This window comes from Plodia interpunctella, chromosome 7 (genome assembly GCF_027563975.2).
Source record: "Plodia interpunctella isolate USDA-ARS_2022_Savannah chromosome 7, ilPloInte3.2, whole genome shotgun sequence".
Lineage (NCBI taxonomy): Eukaryota > Metazoa > Arthropoda > Insecta > Lepidoptera > Pyralidae > Plodia > Plodia interpunctella.
This window is the reverse complement of record NC_071300.1, coordinates 1497530-1519535: the sequence shown is the minus strand read 5'-3', so window position 1 is coordinate 1519535 and position 22006 is coordinate 1497530. Positions and strand designations below refer to the sequence as shown.

At 34.9% G+C, this 22006-nt stretch overlaps 3 protein-coding genes across 3 annotated transcripts in view; 2 read left to right on the top strand and 1 right to left on the bottom strand.

Moving 5' to 3' along the window:
• The first annotated feature begins 2261 nt into the window (after positions 1–2261).
• CAH9 (Carbonic anhydrase 9) lies at positions 2262–10484 on the top strand. The gene is made up of 6 exons (XM_053747889.1): positions 2262–2395; positions 6919–7122; positions 7587–7688; positions 8067–8236; positions 8656–8886; positions 9116–10484. Exons 1-6 carry the CDS (start codon positions 2350–2352, stop codon positions 9326–9328), a joined length of 966 nt encoding a protein of 321 aa, XP_053603864.1. The 5' UTR covers positions 2262–2349; the 3' UTR covers positions 9329–10484.
• Positions 9508–12095, bottom strand: Vha14-1 (Vacuolar H[+] ATPase 14kD subunit 1). The gene is made up of 5 exons (XM_053747891.2): positions 11937–12095; positions 11742–11823; positions 11366–11571; positions 10724–10747; positions 9508–9663 (listed from the first exon to the last, which is right to left on the bottom strand). The coding sequence occupies exons 1-5, from the start codon at positions 11988–11990 to the stop codon at positions 9631–9633; spliced, it is 399 nt and encodes a 132-aa protein (XP_053603866.1). The 5' UTR covers positions 11991–12095; the 3' UTR covers positions 9508–9630.
• A 276-nt stretch (positions 12096–12371) lies between these two features.
• Positions 12372–22006, top strand: part of LOC128671435 (uncharacterized protein) — a 28595-nt gene continuing 18960 nt past the window's right edge. The window contains exons 1-11 of the mRNA XM_053747884.2: positions 12372–12680; positions 12939–13209; positions 13416–13575; positions 13919–14034; positions 14643–14746; positions 15935–16042; positions 17370–17478; positions 18567–18721; positions 19194–19327; positions 20081–20225; positions 21545–21621. Coding sequence (XP_053603859.1) covers positions 12510–12680; positions 12939–13209; positions 13416–13575; positions 13919–14034; positions 14643–14746; positions 15935–16042; positions 17370–17478; positions 18567–18721; positions 19194–19327; positions 20081–20225; positions 21545–21621 — 1550 coding nt within the window. The 5' untranslated portion in view covers positions 12372–12509. The remainder of the gene's footprint in view (positions 12681–12938; positions 13210–13415; positions 13576–13918; positions 14035–14642; positions 14747–15934; positions 16043–17369; positions 17479–18566; positions 18722–19193; positions 19328–20080; positions 20226–21544; positions 21622–22006) is intronic.

Below are 22006 nucleotides of genomic sequence, written 5' to 3'. Positions count from 1 at the left end.
GTTGATGTTATAATATCTTTCTCATCCCATTTATTTTTTATTTATGCCCTAGAGAATGAATGTTTAGATGTAGCCCAAGTGATTTACATCATCGTGACACAATGTTATCATTCTATTGTTCGGGGCTCCGTCTACCCCGCGACTGAAGACGCAACCCGTCCAATGCCGATGCTTTCTTTTCGCCAATTGAAATATTTTGTTGGTACTTTTTGTCCATATGATTATACTAGCCGCTGTACTCTAATGGTGTTATCTGTGGTTTAACATTCGTTATAATTATATAAACGTTCGTATTATTTGTTTAAAAATAAGCTTTTAATTTTATGCACAGTAGCGCCATCTACTAACAGAGTTTTAGACCGAATCTTACGGGAATCACGTATTTTCGGGATAAAAAGTACCGTTTGTGTCCAATCCATGATATCAGCTACCTTAACACTAAATTCATAAAAAAATACCCGACCGTTTGAACGTGAACAAGCAATAATAATACACAAACATTCGCCTTTATAATATTAATGGGAAATAGTAGCCGTTTAGATTATTTCTTTCATCCTATGGTTCAATTATTTACCATAGAAAAATATTACACAGCTTATAACTATAGTCATGCGAACATGTAATCTCAGTTTACGTAGATATTATAAAATAGACGTTATAAAAATTATGTTAATAGGTATAGTAGAAATTGTAGAGCCAGAACGAGAAGAGCCAACCAAGAGATAAGAGAACAGGTAAGGAAGGAGAGTAGATAAGGACTGTCTAATATGAATTTCATACTATAAACAGTAATAATATTGGACATAAAAAGACTAACATAAATTTTAGACTCGAATTCGTAATAGTCAATGTTTTAGGCGACATGAATAAAATTTGTCCCCAGTGTCAGCACACATTTAATAAGAATATGAGCATATTGAGCATTGCTAGTAAAAATATAGCTAAGCTAATGTGAATTGTGTACTATTTGAGGAATATACTTTAAGTATTTTAATTTGATCGTGTTTTTTCAAGCTGGTATTATTCTATATAACGTTTGTATCCTCTCAAAATTTTTGATAATGACGGCAGTAAATTATTGTTTTTCGACAAATAATAAGGTATATTACAAATAATTAACCTACAACCATTTCACAAATATTGATTTATTTCATAATTTCGATAAATATAAACACTTTTTAATTAGTTATTCGACTGTGGTTCTTCATATAACATTTAATACTTATAAGGTTCTATAGAGGTATATATAGTCTGTGCTAAATAAATGAGGTTATGTATTCACTTTCCTGGCAACATTTTGTGTTTTTCAACCAATCACAGCCATTTAGATATGGCATTGCAATGTTAAAAAATGCACTTCGTCAAAAATCCGTTTTTAATTTTTATAGATAGAGTGTATTCGATACAAAAGAAACAGTATTGATTTAATGCAACAATATAGGAAAAGGTAACTAACTATTTATGCGTCACTATTACGAAATCAGGAAACACACATCTACGTCACAGCAATGGGTTAAGTAGTAGTAATATTCATATGATTAATTTTAGCGAGTAGCTATATTTCAATCAAATTTATATAAATTTTGATTATCAACAAATTTTCTTTGTATTGCATAGATTATCTCAGTTTTTTAATTGTTGAATAGGGAATATTCTTAACTTGATTTTAAAAAAATAAAACGACGTGTACTTGCACATATTTTTTTCTGGGCTAGGTATAAACATTGAAAAAATGTTGCTAGGTATTTTAATAGTTTACTGCCCATAAAACTATACATAAAGTCTCCTTAAAATGACATTCTTCCTATTAAAATTTAAATATGCCTTCACGTAGTTCACCCTAGTTTACATGACATCTGAGTTACTTAAGCTAATTTAGGATGTAACTTTAACTTTTGCCGTAGGCAGAGTCATGAGTAATAGCACTAGTATATTAATTTGTGTTTTAAAATGAATGTTATAATATAGCAGTTGGGTCTGAGGTAACATATATCGATTTGCGTCTGATCCAAGTAGTATACTCCAATTGAAAATAATAAATAGCGCGTGATTTATCATAATTTTTATGTTTAATTGTAAAAATGTCTGAGCCACGTGTCAAACAGATTTAAAAAAAGAATTAAATGATGAAACCAGAATATTTTGGCGGGTCGGGTAAGCCCAGCACCACGCGTCGTTCCGTCCGAATAGTCATCCAAAGGGTTGATGCTCACGTCATGGCGCGGCGTGGTAATGAAAACGATGTGGTCAAGAACTTCTGTTGTAGTATATAAACTGCCGCCGGCGCGGCAGGATCATCAGCCAGTTCTTGTTTCATTTATCATATAATTAAAAATAATTTAGTGAAAAATGAACGCGTCCATACTATTAGCTGCGGTGTTAATAGCGGCAAATGGTGAGTTAAAAAAAAAAAAGAAAAAAAAAAACATAAATTAATATATTGCAAACGTTTAGGATTAGTGGAAATTGATTTTAATTATAAATAAAGAGCCTTCTGTGTGCTATTTATTTTTAATACAACAAATATATAAATGAAAAAAAATATTACATTTTATCAAACACTCTTCAATATTTCGTTCCAAATGTCATAGGTATATATTGTATAAATAGAACGTTAGTTATTTTAAAAAATATTTTTATATTATAACATATCAGAAAGTATCTATTTCGAAATTAAAAGTTAATAATATTAAAAGATAATAAACTACAAAGTATTTAAATAGTTCTAAATGTTTAAATACTTTAAAAAAATAAAAACGGGCACTTTTAACTCTAATTTGTACTTTTATTTATTTTTGACCAGCATCCGACTGAGTCCAACAATAACAGTTAGAAAATAAAAATAATATTTTAAATTCACATATAAATTAATTTTAAAATTAATTTGAAAAACATTGACTTGAATGATGTATGTTTTGTTATCGAGTGTTATAGCTAACACGGGTATTTTTTATTATTATATTAATAAAGTTTGTATAATTTGATTATATAAGTACATACATAGTATTAACAATTCAAAAATAAATTGACCATTTAATTCTACTTTCCCATTTTTTCACAAAGCCTTACTTTAACGAATCACATCTAGTAAAGATCAATCAAAACTAAATCCATAAAAATTACCATTTAGATAAATAAAAACTGTATATAGTTTTCGAATTTAAACGAACATATGTGTCTTTCGCATAAGTTTGTTTTTTTTCAGTGCTATATCATAATCATACTTCACTGATGAGCGAAATCATCCCAAAATTAACATTCATCTTGAAACAAATTTATAAACGAGTAAACAAAACAACATCGAAGTAAACTTGCTTAGATCTATGTAACGTATGCGCATGCCTATGCATTTGATACAAACACACTTGTTTGCGCATGTGCGGATTGCGTAAACATCCGACTGCAGGCTTCCCTTGCCGCCACTTTTTATTGTTTACCGCATTTTCGTAAATCTGCTGTGGCAACAGAAGAAAGTATTATGTCAAAATATTATCGAATTCCGCAGTCGTGGAAGGAAAACTTTTGACATGTTTTTTTTTTCTCTATTCAAAATTGTTATTTACGATAAATTCAAAAGTTGAAAACGCAAACAAGATATTAAATAAATTTTGTTTGTATTTTCTACATAAATAATACGGAGCAGAATATAGTAATAGGTACTTATTTTAAAATCGGATATAGGATCGAAGTTTTGCGTGCTAATAGGCCAATACAAAAATCTGCTTCCGGTTTCGATAAAATATATTTCAGGAAATTAATATAAGATTTTATATCATTAACGCGTAGTTTGCGCCATTCCACGGGATTAGATTAATATTGCATACAGCTTTCAATAGTTTTCACAACTATCGCACGTAAAATTGGGAAATATTCGTTAGATAAAACTGCGTGTGTATACCTATACAAAAACCTGATCTATATTTTTTTAAATCGTACAAATATCTGCGAGGTCTAAAAAGTGGTACATTTATAAGCTATATAGGTACTTAATAGACATATACATAAGATATATCCCAGCAGCCTGCCATTATTTAAGAATCTCATCCACAAATAAGTTCGCTATCCAACCAACTAAACGTGGCCTCCGTGGCTCTGTCCACCCCGCATGGAATAAAGACGTGATACAGCATCACATTTAATTGTCATTTGAATCCTTGTTAGTGTTCCACCGCAAAAAATATTATCTTTCTATGTTGACAATTAATCAAATTGGAAACGCACACGCCGTAAAATCTTCGTCCGTATATTAAAAACATAAAACGATCCTTGTTACAAAAATCATGTTTGTTATACTCATATTAACACTAGCTGTATATTAGATATCAGCAACCTAAAAATGTCTTATCTCGCATATCCTATTTTAGAATCGGAACAGACCAAAATCTATGGCAAATTATGTAATAGAAAAATCTAGTTCATACTTAGTTGTTTATTAAACTTGGGCATCTAGAAAAGGGCTGACATGGCCCCTTCCTAGTTGGCAAAGATTCGCAATACACTCCCAACGCGGTCCCAACGCAGGCAAATATTTGTTCTAGTTTTCACAGATATTTTTGTCTGCAGTACTTTGTATGTTATATTAATTTCTATATCTGTGTCCATTGATGCCGCACATAAGCTTACTGCTTAATGAGTGTTGTCAATTTAGCCACGTGTCTGTTGAGTGTTGTCCATTTTTCTGTTAAGTGTTGTCCATTTTCCATGTCCGCATAGTGTATCAATTTCTTGCAATTTATAGTTTCATATATTACGAGTAAACTGTAATAGGATCATCACTTCCTTCCTAGTTATATTCATATCGTCTTTGATGACGTCCACTCAATTGGTTTGTAGATATCCTCAAACCCTACACTTTCATTGTGTATTCTCTCTAAACATACTCTTCTTACTCATTCGTCAATTCAAAAACAATTTCCTCAAATCGCAATTTTTTTTCTAGTTCTAACCCTAATTATAAAAAAATTAGATCTTCAATTTGGTAGTAATAAAAATACGAAATCTATCTTGTGCATGCGATGCACGTAATGCATGTTGCTTGGCCTTAAATGTCAGACGATCCTTCGTAACGATATATTTGCTTAATTTCTAAAATCACATACGTGAAGATATTTTATGAATGAAAATTTAAATTCCACGTCATTCTCGAAATATTTTTTAAAATATATCATTAGGTAATATTAATTTGAAGACGAGAGACCATGGACTCGCTTCTGATCGACTGGTCCATATGAGTTGGCAATACCAAATTGATTATTGTTTATTACACTGGTTGACATAGGTGACTGGCATAAAATCTGACACCAATATTTGTAACAATACACTAGATAAAACTATAATAATAATCCTTACTTGTAACCTGTTATTCAAAAATCTCAGTTCTCGATGCGAGTGCGTAATGACCATCAATTAACGTCAACATTGTAACGACAATACCGCGTAATAAAAAAGTCATAAATTCTTTTTCGCATATAATATGCATTATTATGCATATTCCTTGGCCAGTAGACGTATAATAAATGCTTGATTTTAAGTTGTGGGATCATCACGAGAATTGGTAATGTTTTTGAAATGTTAATCTTTGTTTTATGACTCCGATTTGAAATAGACACACGTATGATTCAATGGATGTTGTAAATTACTATTTTATTATGCATCTTGCGGTTAATTGGTTACTAAGTAGGCATTAGTTGTTATGAAGAGATTTTTAATTTAAATTAATGATTACGTTTTGTGGGATGACTCCCACAAAATGTTAACACATTTTGACGGCTGAAAATGCACGCTGCGTATATTCAGTCTTAGGAATTTATAGACAGCAGTCCACGTCTTTTAAATGTCACAAACGATGTCATAAATAGTATTAAAATTAAGTTAGTAGATTCAATGCTGTTTTTAAAAATAGTAAAACACGACTTTTGTGGCACTTAAAGTGAGTTTGGGCGTCGACTCATTTTTTGGCTGGTAAGTGTTTTGTCCAGCAGTGATGTGGGGAAAAGTCACCTCTTTCAGTTTGTCAGTATCAATGTCTTTCTATCAATCTTTCCCTAGTTGTATGCTTACAAAGGGCTGAACATTTGTCAGAGCGAACTCACTCTATGAGTAGCGCACCAAGTATTAGTTAATTAGTTAGTTGCCGTATCTAGTGGTTAGCCACTTCATAGCCAAGGACTAGGTGTGTCCCAGGCTTTAGGTTGTCTGATCCTGGCCTGAGGTAAAATCTTCGGTGCTTCGGTAGGTGGTTTATTCTCATCATATACGGTAAGATCCAATCCTCCGAGTTCTTCCCAAAATCGTTATTTTAAAGTAATAATCGTTATAAATGCTTTGTCGCGAATTGGGTATTTATCGACCATTTATAAATATTATCTGGGTAGATATATTTATACTAGCTTCCCGAGTACCAATGTTGAAACAGGGTGCATAGTAAATGAAAGACAATTACAATTATACAACGAACGCACAAAGTAAGTACGTGTTATGAAAATAAAGCAAAATGAAATTCATTGTTTTAATAACATTAATATCTTAAGAAAGTAAAACACCGCCGCCATGTCATTACAATCCATGGGAATGTTTTGAAACCTTAACAGCAACCCATTCATGAATACGTGAACAATTAGATAGATAGAAATGTCTCTATGAGAAAGCTAGATGATTATTTTTTGCACACATCGTGAGAGATTAAATTAAAATTACAAATACAGTACTTAATTCAAAATACACATCATATCCCTTACCGGGTAGACATAGTCAGGAGTTTAAAACTCCAAGAGCAAGTAACCTGCTTGCGATTTTGGCTCCAACCCAGTCAAATTTCATTTCCACATGGCGCGTATAGATACATCTGTTAGATGATATGGACCGGTGTTCTAATACGGGAACCACATGCCGCATATTCAATTGTTACTATAATTCCAGTGGCTCTAGTCGTCGGTTGGGGTTACCGAGCATCAGATCAGAGGCGATGGGCCGTGCTGCACCCAGCCTGCGGCGGCCGGCAACAGTCGCCCATCGCCATCGCAGCCCGACAGGCGATCCCCATATCTATCCCAGCCATGGAACTCATCGGATACCAGAATCCATTACCAGGGCCGCTGACCATCACTAACAATGGTCATTCAGGTGTGTGAACTAATAATCTCAAAATTTCTATACGTTTTCTTCTTACCACATGAATTCCTGAAAATAATACAAATGGACGCGGAGATATACGCGTGATTGCGTTTGACTCAATTCCAAAACACGCGACTCTATCACAGATTGTACCCATAGGTCCCTGTACTTGAAATTGATTTGAAAGGTATTTGTTTCTGTCATTATGAGATCATTCCACCCAGTTCTACATGACCTTTTCTAAGAGAGCGGGTTTGCGGGAAATCCTATATTTGTGGCAACGTAATTCTTAGCAGAACCTAATAATAACCAGACAAGACATCTGCTTTAAGCTGCAACACACGCAAGAGGCGAAAGCTGGTTTCCACTCCTTCCTCGTAGCTTGGAGAATGGGTCCAGTTTAGCTGACAGTGTCTTGAAGGACTGTCTCTGCCATACTTCATGTACTTACTAATGTAACGTTATGTTCACAGTTGCTCTGACTATCCCGAAATATAGTTCTGAAGAGGAAAAGAAGGGCTTCCGTTTGCCTTACATCTTCGGAGGTCCCCTTGACAACGAATACGAGATTGAAGGTGAGTTCATTTTGTAGAAATCACTACCAAAAGCTTTAAACAGTCATTTGTAGTTTGTATTAAAATTTGTGTATAGTAGCTAGCAATACGAGTAGGCCTACGAGTACTCATCTGTAGAAATAATATTAATTAAAAAAGAACGTGTAAAAATTCAACCGACTCTCCCGACATCATCCTACAATCGTACTGGAGGTACTTATATTCTATGGATGTGGATGTGATGAAAGCGGGATGTATATGCCACTTTGAATGATGGATAAACCAGATTTCGATTCGGTGCAAGAGAATATGACGTGGAATACTGCTTTTTTAACCCGACAACCAGGTGGTGCAGACATGATACCGTGGCGCGTTACCATAATTGTGTTTCTTTCGAAGGCCTACACTTCCACTGGGGAGACAAGAACAACCGCGGCTCGGAGCACACTCTCAACGACATGCGTCTTCCGCTGGAGATGCACATTATCCACAGAAACAAGAAGTACAGGAGCCTTGCTGAAGCACTGCAGCACCCTGATGGGCTTTGCGTGCTTGCTTTCTTCTATCAGGTAGTTATGGTCTTATAGGTAGTTTGTTATTGCTAGTGTCCGATTTCATTCAAGTAACCTAAAGGCGGATTAGTTTTAAAAATAAATACATCCTCTTGTTGCACGAGTATGTTTCGAACCTGGGATCTTTCGATCTCATGAAATAAACACTCGAACATCCCAAACTTAAATCCCAAAATATTAGTTCGTAATGGGTATTAAACTCAGGACGCTGCATGGCGCACGGGTTTGGTGACCACTACTCGTTTGCGAACAAAATACGCAAAATTTTAAGTGACCCTGGTATTGCAAGCATTCATTGGCTGCGGTGACCGGTTTCCATCCCGTGAGCCACACGTTTACCTACTTATTAGTATAGATACAATATAATCTACTACACACAAAGCAACTCGGTCCATCTAATTAACTTTTCTATTTAGGTGGTTGAATTTGACGCCAAGCTCCTCACACCGATAGTCAAGAACCTGTCAGCGATTGAGAACTACAACACCACCATGAAGCTCCCGCACACGTTCTCCCTGTCATCCATCCTCACCGGACTCGACACTGAGCGCTTCTACACCTACAAGGGATCCCTCACGACCCCGCCTTGCGCTGAAGCCGTCACATGGGCCGTCTTCTCCGACTACCTCCCGATCTCCGTGTTCCAGGTTTGAAATATTTCATTTATGTTATCAGCCAGCGATTTCGTCAAAAAAAGCTAAATTTTGTAAACTGCAGATGTTATAATATTCAGTCAACATTTCTGTTTAAAATTTAAATCTAGTTTTGCTTCAACTATAAAAAAAAATATATTTTCAGCCAGCTATTTTCTCAAATTCCATCAACTTTTCTTGATTGCAACAAGTTACTAAAACGTCTACCTAATTACTCTTTCAGATGGACAACTTCCGTGGCCTCCTGTCGAACCTGAACCTCCCACTTGTAGACAACTTCAGACAATTACAGCCGCTATTTGGTCGTCGAGTCTTCGTCCGCATCACATCGAAGAATCCCAAATTTAAGAAAACCAAGCTTCACTACTCCAAATGGGACTGGGTACATAGTGGCCACAAGAAGGTCGAAAATGAAGTAAACGAATTCGATGAATAAATCGTTCGCAATTCAAACTAACTAAATATTGTTCTCTATTACGGGTAAATGAATATCTCGTTGATACCAAATATTGTTACCATTTTTTTCTACTCTATGGTTGTGTGCACTCTACTTGTATATTTGTGTGAATATTAATTAGGTGAATAATTAAGAATTGTTATTACTAAAATAAATACTTATATAACATATGAGATTTTATTTCTATAATTTGTATACCACTTATAACATTATTAACACATATTTATAATATGACTAATGGATAAGTAAATATTATAACATTAATTGGATCTGTAACTTAGTTAATTACTGTAGTTGTCTGCTCCAAACATAGACTGAAAAATAAAATAAAAATATATTTAAAAAAAGAAAAACGAAAAAAAAAACAAGAAATAAATAAAATACTCCTACCTTTTAGGCCGACAAGTCAAAACCACAGCAATATTTAATTTTCTCAAATGCAAAACACCTCTAGCCAGAACCATAAACACACTGAAACTTGCTTTAATTGAAACAACAATTCAAAAACAAATATTTTACTCACAATCTGTACAATGTTAAATGGTCGTATTATTAATAATTAAAAAAAAAAAAACAAAAATCATTCACCATCGACTTCCTGAAAAACTTCACAAATACTACATGCACATTTAGAAAAACAAAAATAAAACAATTTAATTGGATGACATTTTATATTCTATTTTAATATTAACATCAACAAATCTATACAAGATTAATACTCTGTATTACATAATTAAATATTTTAATTAATTTATATCATATGGAGAATAAATGTTGTGTTCATAGCGGTTAACAGATTATAAAAAAAATTGGCTTTGGAATGTATTGTGAACTGCTTTAGTTTAAATTGCACACGGAAAACAGACTTATTGATTGGATTCTAGTATATTCCCATCTAAAAAAGTGTACAATTTTTCGACTTCATGTGCTAAAGCATATTTTTCGTTTTTTCACATTTTTTTTCTTCTACAGTTATATAGGTGACTTTTAATATATTAGCGATATTTTGTCTATATGCTCAGTCCATGATTCTGAACAAGTTTTAGTTGTAGATTAGAGTAAATTAAATACCTAACTTGTGGAAAATGTATGGATCAGTTGATTTGTTTTCGCGATTTCAAGGTTGCTTCCATACTTTCAAAGTTGTCCAGTTCAATGGACTGAGCATGTAGATAAAATAATGCCAATAATATAAGAAATCACCCTGGAAATATCTGTAGAAATAAAGAGTTACTAGAATGAAATGTGTGTACATATTTTTAGATGTGATTATATGTTAAATGGTTAGTTTTGGTTATATAGATTGGCGTATTTACAGAGCGCCAGGGCTGCAAATGCCAACAGAATCATGCAATATGACTAAATTTAGTGTACCAAGTCCTCGGGGTTGAACATGCCCTGGAAACAAAAGAAAAATTCATGTTTAAATTTAAAAAACATAATTTTTGAGTATATGTAATTACGAAAAATTGGAAATGAAACAAGCCTTTCCGTTTGCCAGCCAGTACACTTGATGCTACAATATAATTGGTCCATGACTATGCTGGGATTAAAAAATGTATACATACTATTATTGTAAAGAGGTAAGCATTTTTGAGTTTGTATGTTTGAGGCTTTGGTAGTTTCGGAGATTACCCAATCTCTGAAACTACCAAAGGGATTTAAAAAATTCTTTCACCATTACAAAGGTACATTATCCACGATAGCTATAGGCTATATTCTATCTCAAAATTCCAACAGGAGCGAAGCCCCATGCAACATCCAGTCTTCAATATTTTAAGATACATATATTTTTAAGAGAATCCCAGTATAGTCACATGAGAGAGAGGTATATTATATGAAATAAAAAAAATACAACCTATGAAGCATGTAAAAATGTATGATTTTCTTCGACATTTTGAGGAAATCTGCACTCTACTTGATGAGATTTTCTGAGATTGTCTGTAATATCTTAGACCATCTTTGCTTCCATCAAGCTAGATTGAGGTCAAACACTCAAATTATTAATAAAATCACCTTAGCGCGACGAAGAATAGAATCTTTGCTGGCATCATATGGGTGGTCTTTAGATGGGATCTCAAGGACTGCCGGTACTGGTGCAGAGTGTGCATCGATGACATGTCGGATCAGCTCGGCTACATTCTGATTGATCAGAATAATGTCAATGTCATCACGCTTGACGAATCTCTTGAAACACTCCTCGATTTCACTCACTGGTGTGTCTGTAAGGATATGTTTATGTATGAATTTATTGATTGAAGAGAAACACATTAGCAACAATTATGGGAAAAATGCGAGCATCTTTCAATCGATCTTTGTGGAAGTCATTGGGATAGACCAATGTCCTGCACTTGCGACTGAGATAATGATGATGATGTTGCAACAAACTTACTCTTGTCAACAACCATGAAGTTAGGATGTCTGTTCTTGTTGATTTCACCAATACCGCCCAATAGGAATCCTACGCAAGTATCCTGAAATTATACGAATCATGTTTTGATCAATATAATATTGAAAAGTAAGCATCATTCGTAGGATAAACAGAACAAAAATGTTGTATACAAATATCAGGTTTAGGAAAATTTACCTCATCGCCAATAACGCTGATTAATTTCCCCTTGATAGCTGCGTGGAGGGCCATTTTTATGAATTTTTGCAATTTATTTTTGGTGATTTTACAAACACAAGAACTGTCACAAGAACTCGTCACCTGACTATAGATTATTTGAAGAATGTTGGTAGCATTGCTTTTATGTCATTTGATTTATTTTTTACTATTGAATCGGTAAAATGTACTCGCTATATAAAAAAAATCATGTTTGATTTCATAATCACACGAGGACAAGTATATCAAAAGTAAAAGCAAAACTGGCTTACATTACAAATTAGGTACATATCAGCGGTGCATGCAACGAGTGAAGGCATAGCTTTATAAATATAAATTTGCTCAGTAGGTGCCTAAGTTCAGTACCTACAACTACAGTAGGCAGGTATGTCAATGTCATGTCTTTGTCATTTGACAATGTAAATGTATCACGTTCGACGTTGTTGTTGAGTCTATTGAACTGAATATGCGTGTTTGTTTTTTTAGTATTTTGGTTTATTTAAGTTCCTTTGTCACTAATAATAACAAGTTACGCAGTTGCTGGTAATTTCAAAGATGTTAAATATACAAAATTATGGCAGTAGTTCGGAAGACGAAAGCGATACTAACCCAAAAACTAGGGAACACAGCAATGAAACTTTGTTGACTCATTTAAAACCTGTTGATCCTAGTTTATCCGTGGCAAAAAGTATGCAAATATGTGCTGCTCCCGTAGTTATGCCCACAGTGAGTATATATATATATATATATGTTAAATATTATTATAACTTCATTGCAATAGGTACCCTATCATAACCTCAAGGCAGGACGATTTACCTTTATCAGCTCTTTCTCCAACGTATGTTCAATAAAATTAAAATATTTCAGCATTACATAATCACAAATACAATATAAAATATATAATTTGCTTATATAGTATAATTTGCTAATATAGTTTTACTATGTTAACATAGAATTTACATAAATTCGCTTTTACTGTTTTAGAATAATGACGATACAAGAGTTTTAATACCGAACAATGACGAACTTATGCATAATCCAAAATACGAGGAGTTATTTGCCCCAACATTTGGTCCAGAAAACCCATTTCAAACACAGCAGATGAAGGCAAACAGAAATATGTTGTCAGGATATGTGGAGAAGGCTCATATCAGTGACTTTCAGTTTGAGAACCAACGACGGACATTTACAAGTTACGGGTATGCTGTAGACCCATCAACAGAAGTAGACAGTGGGAGTGGGGATCCCATTGTTTGTAAGTATCTAAGATTTTTCTGAAATGCCATGTTGGAAAATTATTTAATTTGTTGGTATCCTTTAGCAAGAAAGTTTATTCCAATCATGAACACACTTGAGAATTACAAAGTGAATATGTCTTGTCTCTATCATAGTGTGATATGGAAGATAACATATCACAATTTTGGTGCCAAAAGCCCAGTTACTGATTACATTTTTTTCTAGTATCAGCAATGGTGGCACCCCCTGAAGAATCAGAAGGCAAATCAGTTTTCGAGAGCATAAAGAAAAGGCCTCTGGATAAGAAGAAACGGAATAAAAATGACAACCCAGAAGATGTTACTGGTTTCCTGGGGCCTTGGGGAGGGTATGAGGGGGAAAAAAGGTGGGTAGAATGGTGGTCAAACATCTATTGTAATATCTGATTTTTCTGATTTAATAGAATTTAAATAACTTAATCTGCAATCTCTACTATTTAATATTTCCCAGTATCTTCCTCAGCCATATAGCCCAGAGTAAAACATGTACCTATGAAATCTGCATAGTTAATAATATTAATCAGCGAACACATTTTTCATGTGGCCACGAGTAGAATTCGAATCTGGGACCTTTCAACTTAGAGGCAAGAGTCTCAATCATTACACCACAACTGCATGAACTACTTTTGTATATTCAAAATTTTTCACTTTATATATTTTGTGTACATTTTTATTTTATGGATTCTCCAGAATAATGAAGCCAGAGGGAGATGAAGCTAAAGAACTAGAAGAGATATTAGCCAAGAGACAGAAGAAGGGCAAAGTGGAGGAAGACAAACCATTGGAAGAGAAATCTATATTCCACAGTATGTATACATTATGCAACTTATTATACACATACAAGCATTGTATAGGGGTTATATTAAATGTTAATTTGTTTAAATAAATAGGACAAATCACACAGATTGAGCAAGCCTACAAGTAAGTTCTAGACTTGTGTTATGGGATACTAATTCAACGATACTATATTTTATAACATATATATATATATATATATATAGATAAACATCCAAGACACGAGCCAATCAGAAAAAGATCATTTTCCATCATGACCTGACCGGGGATCGAACCGGGACCTCTTGGTTTAGAGGCAAGCACTTTACCACTGCGCCACCGAGTTCGTCAAGATTAAAATATCATATTTCATCAGAAAATGTTTGGCATCGGATATAACTGCTTGGAAGGATTTGGAGAGACCTTTGCCCAGCAATGGGATAGATAATAAAAAAAAACAAAGTGATGAAACAGGCATGGATTTGGACCGAACAAGGAGCAGTTTATGCAATAAAAAGTAAAAAACGAAATCTATACTTGTGCATTTTACTTTTTGCCTAGTCAAGTAGACACAAACTCAACTTAGTGGTATATCAACATAAGTTTAATAAATACATGTAATAAATGTATTGTTGTCCAGTCGACAACGCTACAGACTACCAGGGCCGGGCGTGGACGAGCGCGCCGCGCGCGGAGCCGCGTCTGCGCAGTGACGCGCCGCCGGACAAGTGCTTCCTGCCCAAGGTTTCTCGTGTGTTCCCGGTATCATACCGGGCTGTCACTCTTCTCTTAGATAGATATAACATAAAAAAACCATACATTCCTTATTTAAAAATATAATTTAAAAAAAGAACAGATTTTTTTTGTGTTTATTGAATATTGACCGCAGGTCTATAAAATTTAATCTTATCTAGAACTAGCTTGGGGGCTTACCATCATCTCTTAATGCGATCCAGTTCAGGACCTAAACTGATCAATATAAACATAACGATCCATTATAGGTAGTCACCAAAACAATACGCCGTTTCGATTTCATTCACTAATTTTGCATACAATTCGGTACCATGATGTGCATTGAGAACGTAAACTGGATCGCGTATCTGTCAAAATTCGCGATTCAAAAAAAGTTCCAATTTCTGATTGATTACCACGAAAGAAGTCCCACAGACGTGGCGCTACTGTCGCTGAAAACAATGACGTGGTCTATCTGTTATTGATAGTTCCTAGTTTTGCCACCGAAACTCCATCGTGGTACAGTTTTATGTTCCGAAGTTTGTGTTTAGTGTTATGATTATGATCGACAAATTTGTTAGTCTAAATTATATTGCATTTATTGTAATTGAAATATACATTTTAATTTTAAGAAACAAAAAAATACATATTGTTTGCTCAAAATGGTAAGAATTTGATATCGGAACGCAAATCTTGAAACGAGATAAAATATATAGAGATCGTATAGCCTTATCTCTTTCTTTAATTTGGCTGCTGTCACTGGGGTTTACGATTCAGAGACAATTTTTACTTTTTTTATGAATTTCATTTACTCCTTACGATTCAAATGAGACTTTGTTAAGATAAGTTGGTGGTACCAAATAACGCGATTAATTTTAGGTTCCTAAACTGAACTGCCCTGCATTTGAATCATTGTGTATTAGTTGATGGTAGGCGCCCTGATGTCTCACGTCAACCCTCTTTGGCAATGCTATTGTTGCCTATCAAAGTCAAAGCGTCAAACCTCACATTCTGAATTAATTATGATGTAGACGAGTACAAATTAATGAGAATTTCGAAATAGAATCAGAAACACATTTAAGGACAAATGCACTATATCAAACTTTTTGCAGGCTTTCAATACAATTTTGCTGTGCACATGCCTTTAAACAGTTTGTAAAACATGAATTGTAAAATCTAACCCATAATATATACTTCCAGGCACACATCCACACATGGAAAGGGCACACAAAAGGCATTGCCACAGTGCGGTGGTTTCCCGGCACTGCACATCTCATGTTGTCTGCTGGCATGGATTGTAGGGTTAAGGCGAGTTGATTGTTATACTTTCTCTCTCTCTCTATTATCTGAGCGTATTCCCGGTTTCTTCTTCAGCCGTTGTGCGTCGGAGCCCACGGTCCGTTTGATTGTTATACCTTTTAACACATTTAAACACTGTTGGGTTATTAGTACAGTCAACGGCAAATTACCCTGCATGAACATCTATGGCGCGATAATAGCTCCGAGTATGCAATGAATATGGGTAGGTTGATGAGCTGTTGACTGTACTAGTTAATGGTCTAGGTGCTAACACAAGTAATTCATAATAATTAATTTATTTATTGTGAATTCATTGGAATAAGGTAGTTGACAAGGTCAGAGAATTGTTAAAAATATGTCTAGGTAAAATAGATATATTTATGATCATTGTGATAATTCATAGACTGTAACAATGCAGCGGGATCATTATACGAAGATTTAAACTTAGTTGGAAAGTCCATTCAGTCCAAAAAAAAAACTATATCACCATAAAAAACCAAAAAATGTTAACAACTTTTATTAAGAAGTCATCACCATAAACGTAATATTTAATGTGGCGATGTATGTCGAACAAACATATCTTTCTTCGCGAACATTTTCGCACGTTGTGACGTCACTAGTTCGTGTCATTTAGTATGGAGCGTTTGGACGAGTCTATGAAAAAATGTGTGATTTTATTTTTGTCATATCTTTGAAAGAATTGTCATTGTCACAGTATTTTACACAGTAATAATATAAGGGCGTTCGAATATAGTCATAAAAACAAAAAAAAAAACGTATATTTATTTATTTTCTTACAATTTATAGTCTTCTCTGTTCATGTTGTACGTTATTACTTCTGACTAGCCTGCTACTGTATACACGTCCTCTCAACCTATCACCGGTTGACTGTAAGAGATCCCTACATGGGATAAGTCCGCCGTTGTACATGTATCTTTCTTGTATGAATTTTGACTAATATACTTATTTTCGTGCAATAAAGTTATTACGGAACCTGAACGTGATGTGTTTGCAGATCGATGTAAGACGCTTTTCAGAAGTTGTTTGCGGTTTTGGAATGACGAATGCGAGTCGACTTGCTTGTATTAAAAATACAATAATGTTTTTTTTATGTTTATTTTTAATGTGATATTGATAGAAAATATTTTATTTTCTTTTATAAATACTGTAATAGGATACACGTGTACTGTTGAATTTAAATAAAAATAAATAAATTACAAAATAAATAAATATATTAGGATAAATCACAAAGAACAAACAAAATTTGTCAACTAGCCTATTATGTGCAACAAATGTTTAAATAAGTAAATAGGTAATAGTCCCACTGTCCCGTCAGATCTGGGAGGTGTACGGCGAGCGCCGCTGCGCGCGCACGTACTTCGGCCACCGCCAGGCCGTGCGCGACGTCAACTTCAACAACTCCGGCGCGCAATTCCTCTCCGCCGGTAACCGTTATATACTATTCTACTAATATTTAGTATGTTTTGATAGAAAGAAAAAAATGTTTATTTGGTACACAAGAACATTACAAAAAAACAGAAACATTGTTACTTTTTCACGCAAAGTCTACTGGACATCGGATTGTTATGAAATTTTGTACACGGGTGGAATATAACCTGGAATAACACGTAGGGTACTTTTTATCCCGAAATTCTCACGGGAGCGAAGCCCCGGGGCGCGGCTAGTAATATTATACATGCGAAAGTCTATTCCGCTTTTTAGGATAAACCACTGAACCGATTTTGATGAAATTTGGAATAGATATAGTTATGTCCCGAGGTCAAACATAAGTGGAGCCGAGACAACCGCTAGTTCAAGATACAAATATAAGAAAAAGGCGCAAAATATAGCCATGTCAGATGCCTTCAGGCGATATAAAATCTGACACCAGTGTTAGCAATAATACACTCAATAAAAAATAAGACTAAGGCGTAGAAACAGTAGCATTCAATAATTATGTTTCAACCATAGACAGAGATCTATAAATTCCATCATATCTTCCATTTCACTCATACGGCAAAGAAACACACATGAGAAGAAACGAGACACCTGACTTCTTTGTCTGTCATCACCCAATCTGCTACTTTGTATGAGATTCGTCGTAGACGGGGAAGTTGTATGGAAATCTTCTAATGTCATTTGTCTGTGACTCATCTACTGTCTGTACAGGGTTATTGGTATCAAATGCATAACCTCCTAAAGACTACTTGGGTACATCGAAATAAGCAACTTTTATTCTACGACTTTTCATGATTCGTAGTTTTTTTATCATATAAAAAAATACAATCTAATTTGCGATTCTTAACTCTATGTAATAGCCAAGCAACACGATTCAGTACAGTAGCGTTATGTAGCGGAATCGAACACATACTTAACGTTTTATAGAAACGACATTAAAACTAAAAAAAAAGGAAATATTTTGTATTTATTACGTTTAGTCGTAGAACAAAAGATGTTAGTCTCTATGTACTTTATGCGCCTTTGGAAGGTTATAACAGTAACCCTGTATAACATTCTTGGTCTTTGGTTTCAGCTTACGACCGCTACATAAAGCTGTGGGACACTGAGACCGGCGAGTGTATATCGCGGTTCACGTCCCGTAAAGTGCCGTATTGCGCTAAATTCCATCCCGACGAGGACAAGCAACATTTGTTTGTGGCCGGCACTTCGGATAAGAAGATTATCTGTGTAAGTTAAATACATTCAAGCAGATATGGACTGTTAACTAAGTGTATTAAAGGTCGTTTTACTTCGCAGCAAAATGGCTAACTTGCTTTTTAGATATAATATGATATAATGTTTGTTACTCTTTCACGCAATATCTACTGGAAGGATTGTTCTGATAAATTTGGTACACGTACTTCAAACTAGAAATAATCTATTGCTATTTGTGAGAATCTTTAATTGGCTCTGTATTTAGATATTTATATGTTTTACTAGATTTTGGCCGCGGCTGCGCACGCGTTAATTTCCCCACGGGAACATTTATTTTTCGCGATGAAAATGGTTTACTTTTACGTAGTTAAAACTACATGTATGCAAAATTTCACGAAGATAGGGTAGAAGCAGAATCAGAATCTTGAAGAAGCAGATAAAGCGTGAAGAGGTAACAAATAAATTTACTTTCGAATTTATGATATTATTTGGGATTTATTCTCAGTGGGACGTCCGGAGCGGGGAAATAGTACAGGAATACGACCGCCATCTTGGGGCCGTCAACACGATCACGTTCGTGGACGAAAATAGAAGATTCGTGACCACCTCGGACGACAAGAGTCTGAGGGTTTGGGAGTGGTAATATTTTTATTGCTTGCTACTACAATAACATATCAATTAATTCGTATCTCCATACTTATAAATGTGAAAGTATGTGAAAAATACTATATTAAGGTGGCGCTAGTGTGCAGTTATGTATCAATCTGAATACTAGCGCCACCATCGCATTTTGATCAATTTGTTTTTTTTATTAGCGAAAACTAAAAAAAAAAAACACTTTTCAAATTATTCTACATTAGATAATGGAATTGATTGCAAAGTATTATAGTTTTACATTACACATTGTAGTCACAGTCTACTAAATCCTCATAGTAGAACTTCATGCTTGGTAATTTGTCTGCGGCTTCGTCCGCGGCTTCGTCCGCGTGATTTCCCACGGGAGTAGTTATTTTTCCGGGATGAAAGGTACCCTATGTCTTTCTCCGTAATTCAAACTATAGGTATATGTATGTAACATTTCAAGAAGATTGGTTGCGTCTCTATCTACTCAAAGTGAGAAGAAGTGAAGATGTAACAAACAAACTTACTTTGGCATCCTAACTTAATATTATAAATGCGAAAGTAAGTTTGTTCCCTTTTCACGCATTATCTACTGGACCGATCGTTATGAAATTTGGTACACTGATAAAAAATAACCTGGAACAACACATAGGATAGTGTACTTTTTTTTATTCCGAAACTCCCACGGGAGCGAAGCCGCGGGGCGCGGCTAGTTTCTAATATTGGTTAGGACTAGGATAGGAATTGAATTGGATAGGAATTGGTCCGCAGGGATATCCCTGTAGACATGAAGTACATAGCGGAGCCGTCGATGCATTCGCTGCCGGCCGTGACGCCGGCGCCCAACGGCAAGTGGCTCGCGTGCCAGTCCATGGACAACAAGGTCGTGGTCTTCAGCGCGCTCAACCGGTTCAAGGTTTGTTTTTACAACTTTTACGTGTCTGTCTGTCTGTCTGTCTGTGTATCTGTGTATCGTAGCTCCCAAAGTAATATAATTTGAAAGTTCAAATAATTTATTCAGAAATTAGACCTTGGCAGGCACTTTTTCACGTTAATTTTTATATTAAACAGTTACTTCTCACACGCTAACACAAACTACTGGCATTTCGGAACGACCACTGCTGAGATGAAATGCCGAAAGAAACTCATTTGAACAGTGTTGGTCCCTATCATGCCAGAAGGGCTCACCATTATTGTACATGCATATATATATATATCGATAAATAATAAATAAATATATTAGGAGATACACAGATTGAGCTAGCCCCAAAGTAAGTTCGAGAATTGTGTTCTGTGATACTAACTCAACGATACTATATTTTATAACAAATACATATATAGATAAACATCCAAGACCGGGGCCAATCAGAAAAAGATCATTTTCCATCATGACCCGACCGGGGATCGAACCCGAGACCTCTCGGTTCAAAGGCAAGCACTTTACCACTGCGCCACCGAGGTCGTCAATCGATGTGAAACACAAAAAATATATGAGAAACGAGATGACCAGTTCCCGTTTAATTTAGAATATGACGTGAAAAAGTGCCTGTGAAGGTCTAATTTCTGAATAAATGATTTGATTTAGATTTTCAAACGGTTCATCCGATTTTCGTTTGGTTTTTTTTTTCTTGTGTCATAGATAATTTTATCCCGAGTGTTCTTAGCCATGTTTCATGAAAATCTGTTCGGCCGTTCAAAAGTTGTAGCAAAATGAGTATTGAAATCGGGGTTTTTTTTTAATTCGTCTAACAAATACTACTTGTCTACCCGTTCTATCGCATTCTATCTAATACATACATATATGGATGTTTATCTATATATGTATATGTTATATTATAACACAAATTTCGAACTTACTTTGGGGCTAACTCAATCTCTGTGATTTTTCTCTATATATTTATTTATTTAATATTATAAATGCGAAAGTTTGTGAGGATGTATATTTGTTACACTTTCACGCAAAATCTACTCGACGGATAATTATGAAAATTGGTGAACAGGTAGAATATAACCTGGAATAACACATTGGGTACTTTTTATCTAGAAATTCCCACGGGAGCGAAGCCCCGGGGCGCAGTTAATATTATAAATGTCAAAGTTTGTGATATGTGTGTGTGTGTATATAGTTTTTCCTCTTTCATGCAAAATCTACTGGACAGACACAAACGCGGGCCGTTGAGTGTAGTCCATTTTTTTTTTAAATTCCGAATAAACAAATATTCTTTGATTTTCTAGATGAACAGAAAGAAGACTTTCACTGGACACATGGTCGCTGGATACGCGTGTTCTGTCGACTATTCACCGGATATGAGGTATGTTTCTTTATTATATACATTTACACGCGGCTTTGTCCGCGTCCGCGGTGAAATTAGCCTTTTTTTGAAGATAAAAAAAAATCAAACATTCAAAACATAGAAAAGATCTAATGAAATAGGGTCTACCGTAAGAGATTTCGTTTGAAAGGTGGAGTAATGGTTCAGACGCCGGCCTGTGGATCGAAAGGTCCCAGGTTTGAATCCTACTCGTGCCACATGAATTTGTATAACAATCTGACTCATGTATAGTAGTTTTCATCGACCACCACTTGCTTCCGGTGAAGGAAAACATTAGGAGGACACACTGCACACTGGTTGATTATTAACTTGTGTGTGAAATGGAGAAGGCAATGGCAAACCACTCCATTACTAATGCCAAGAA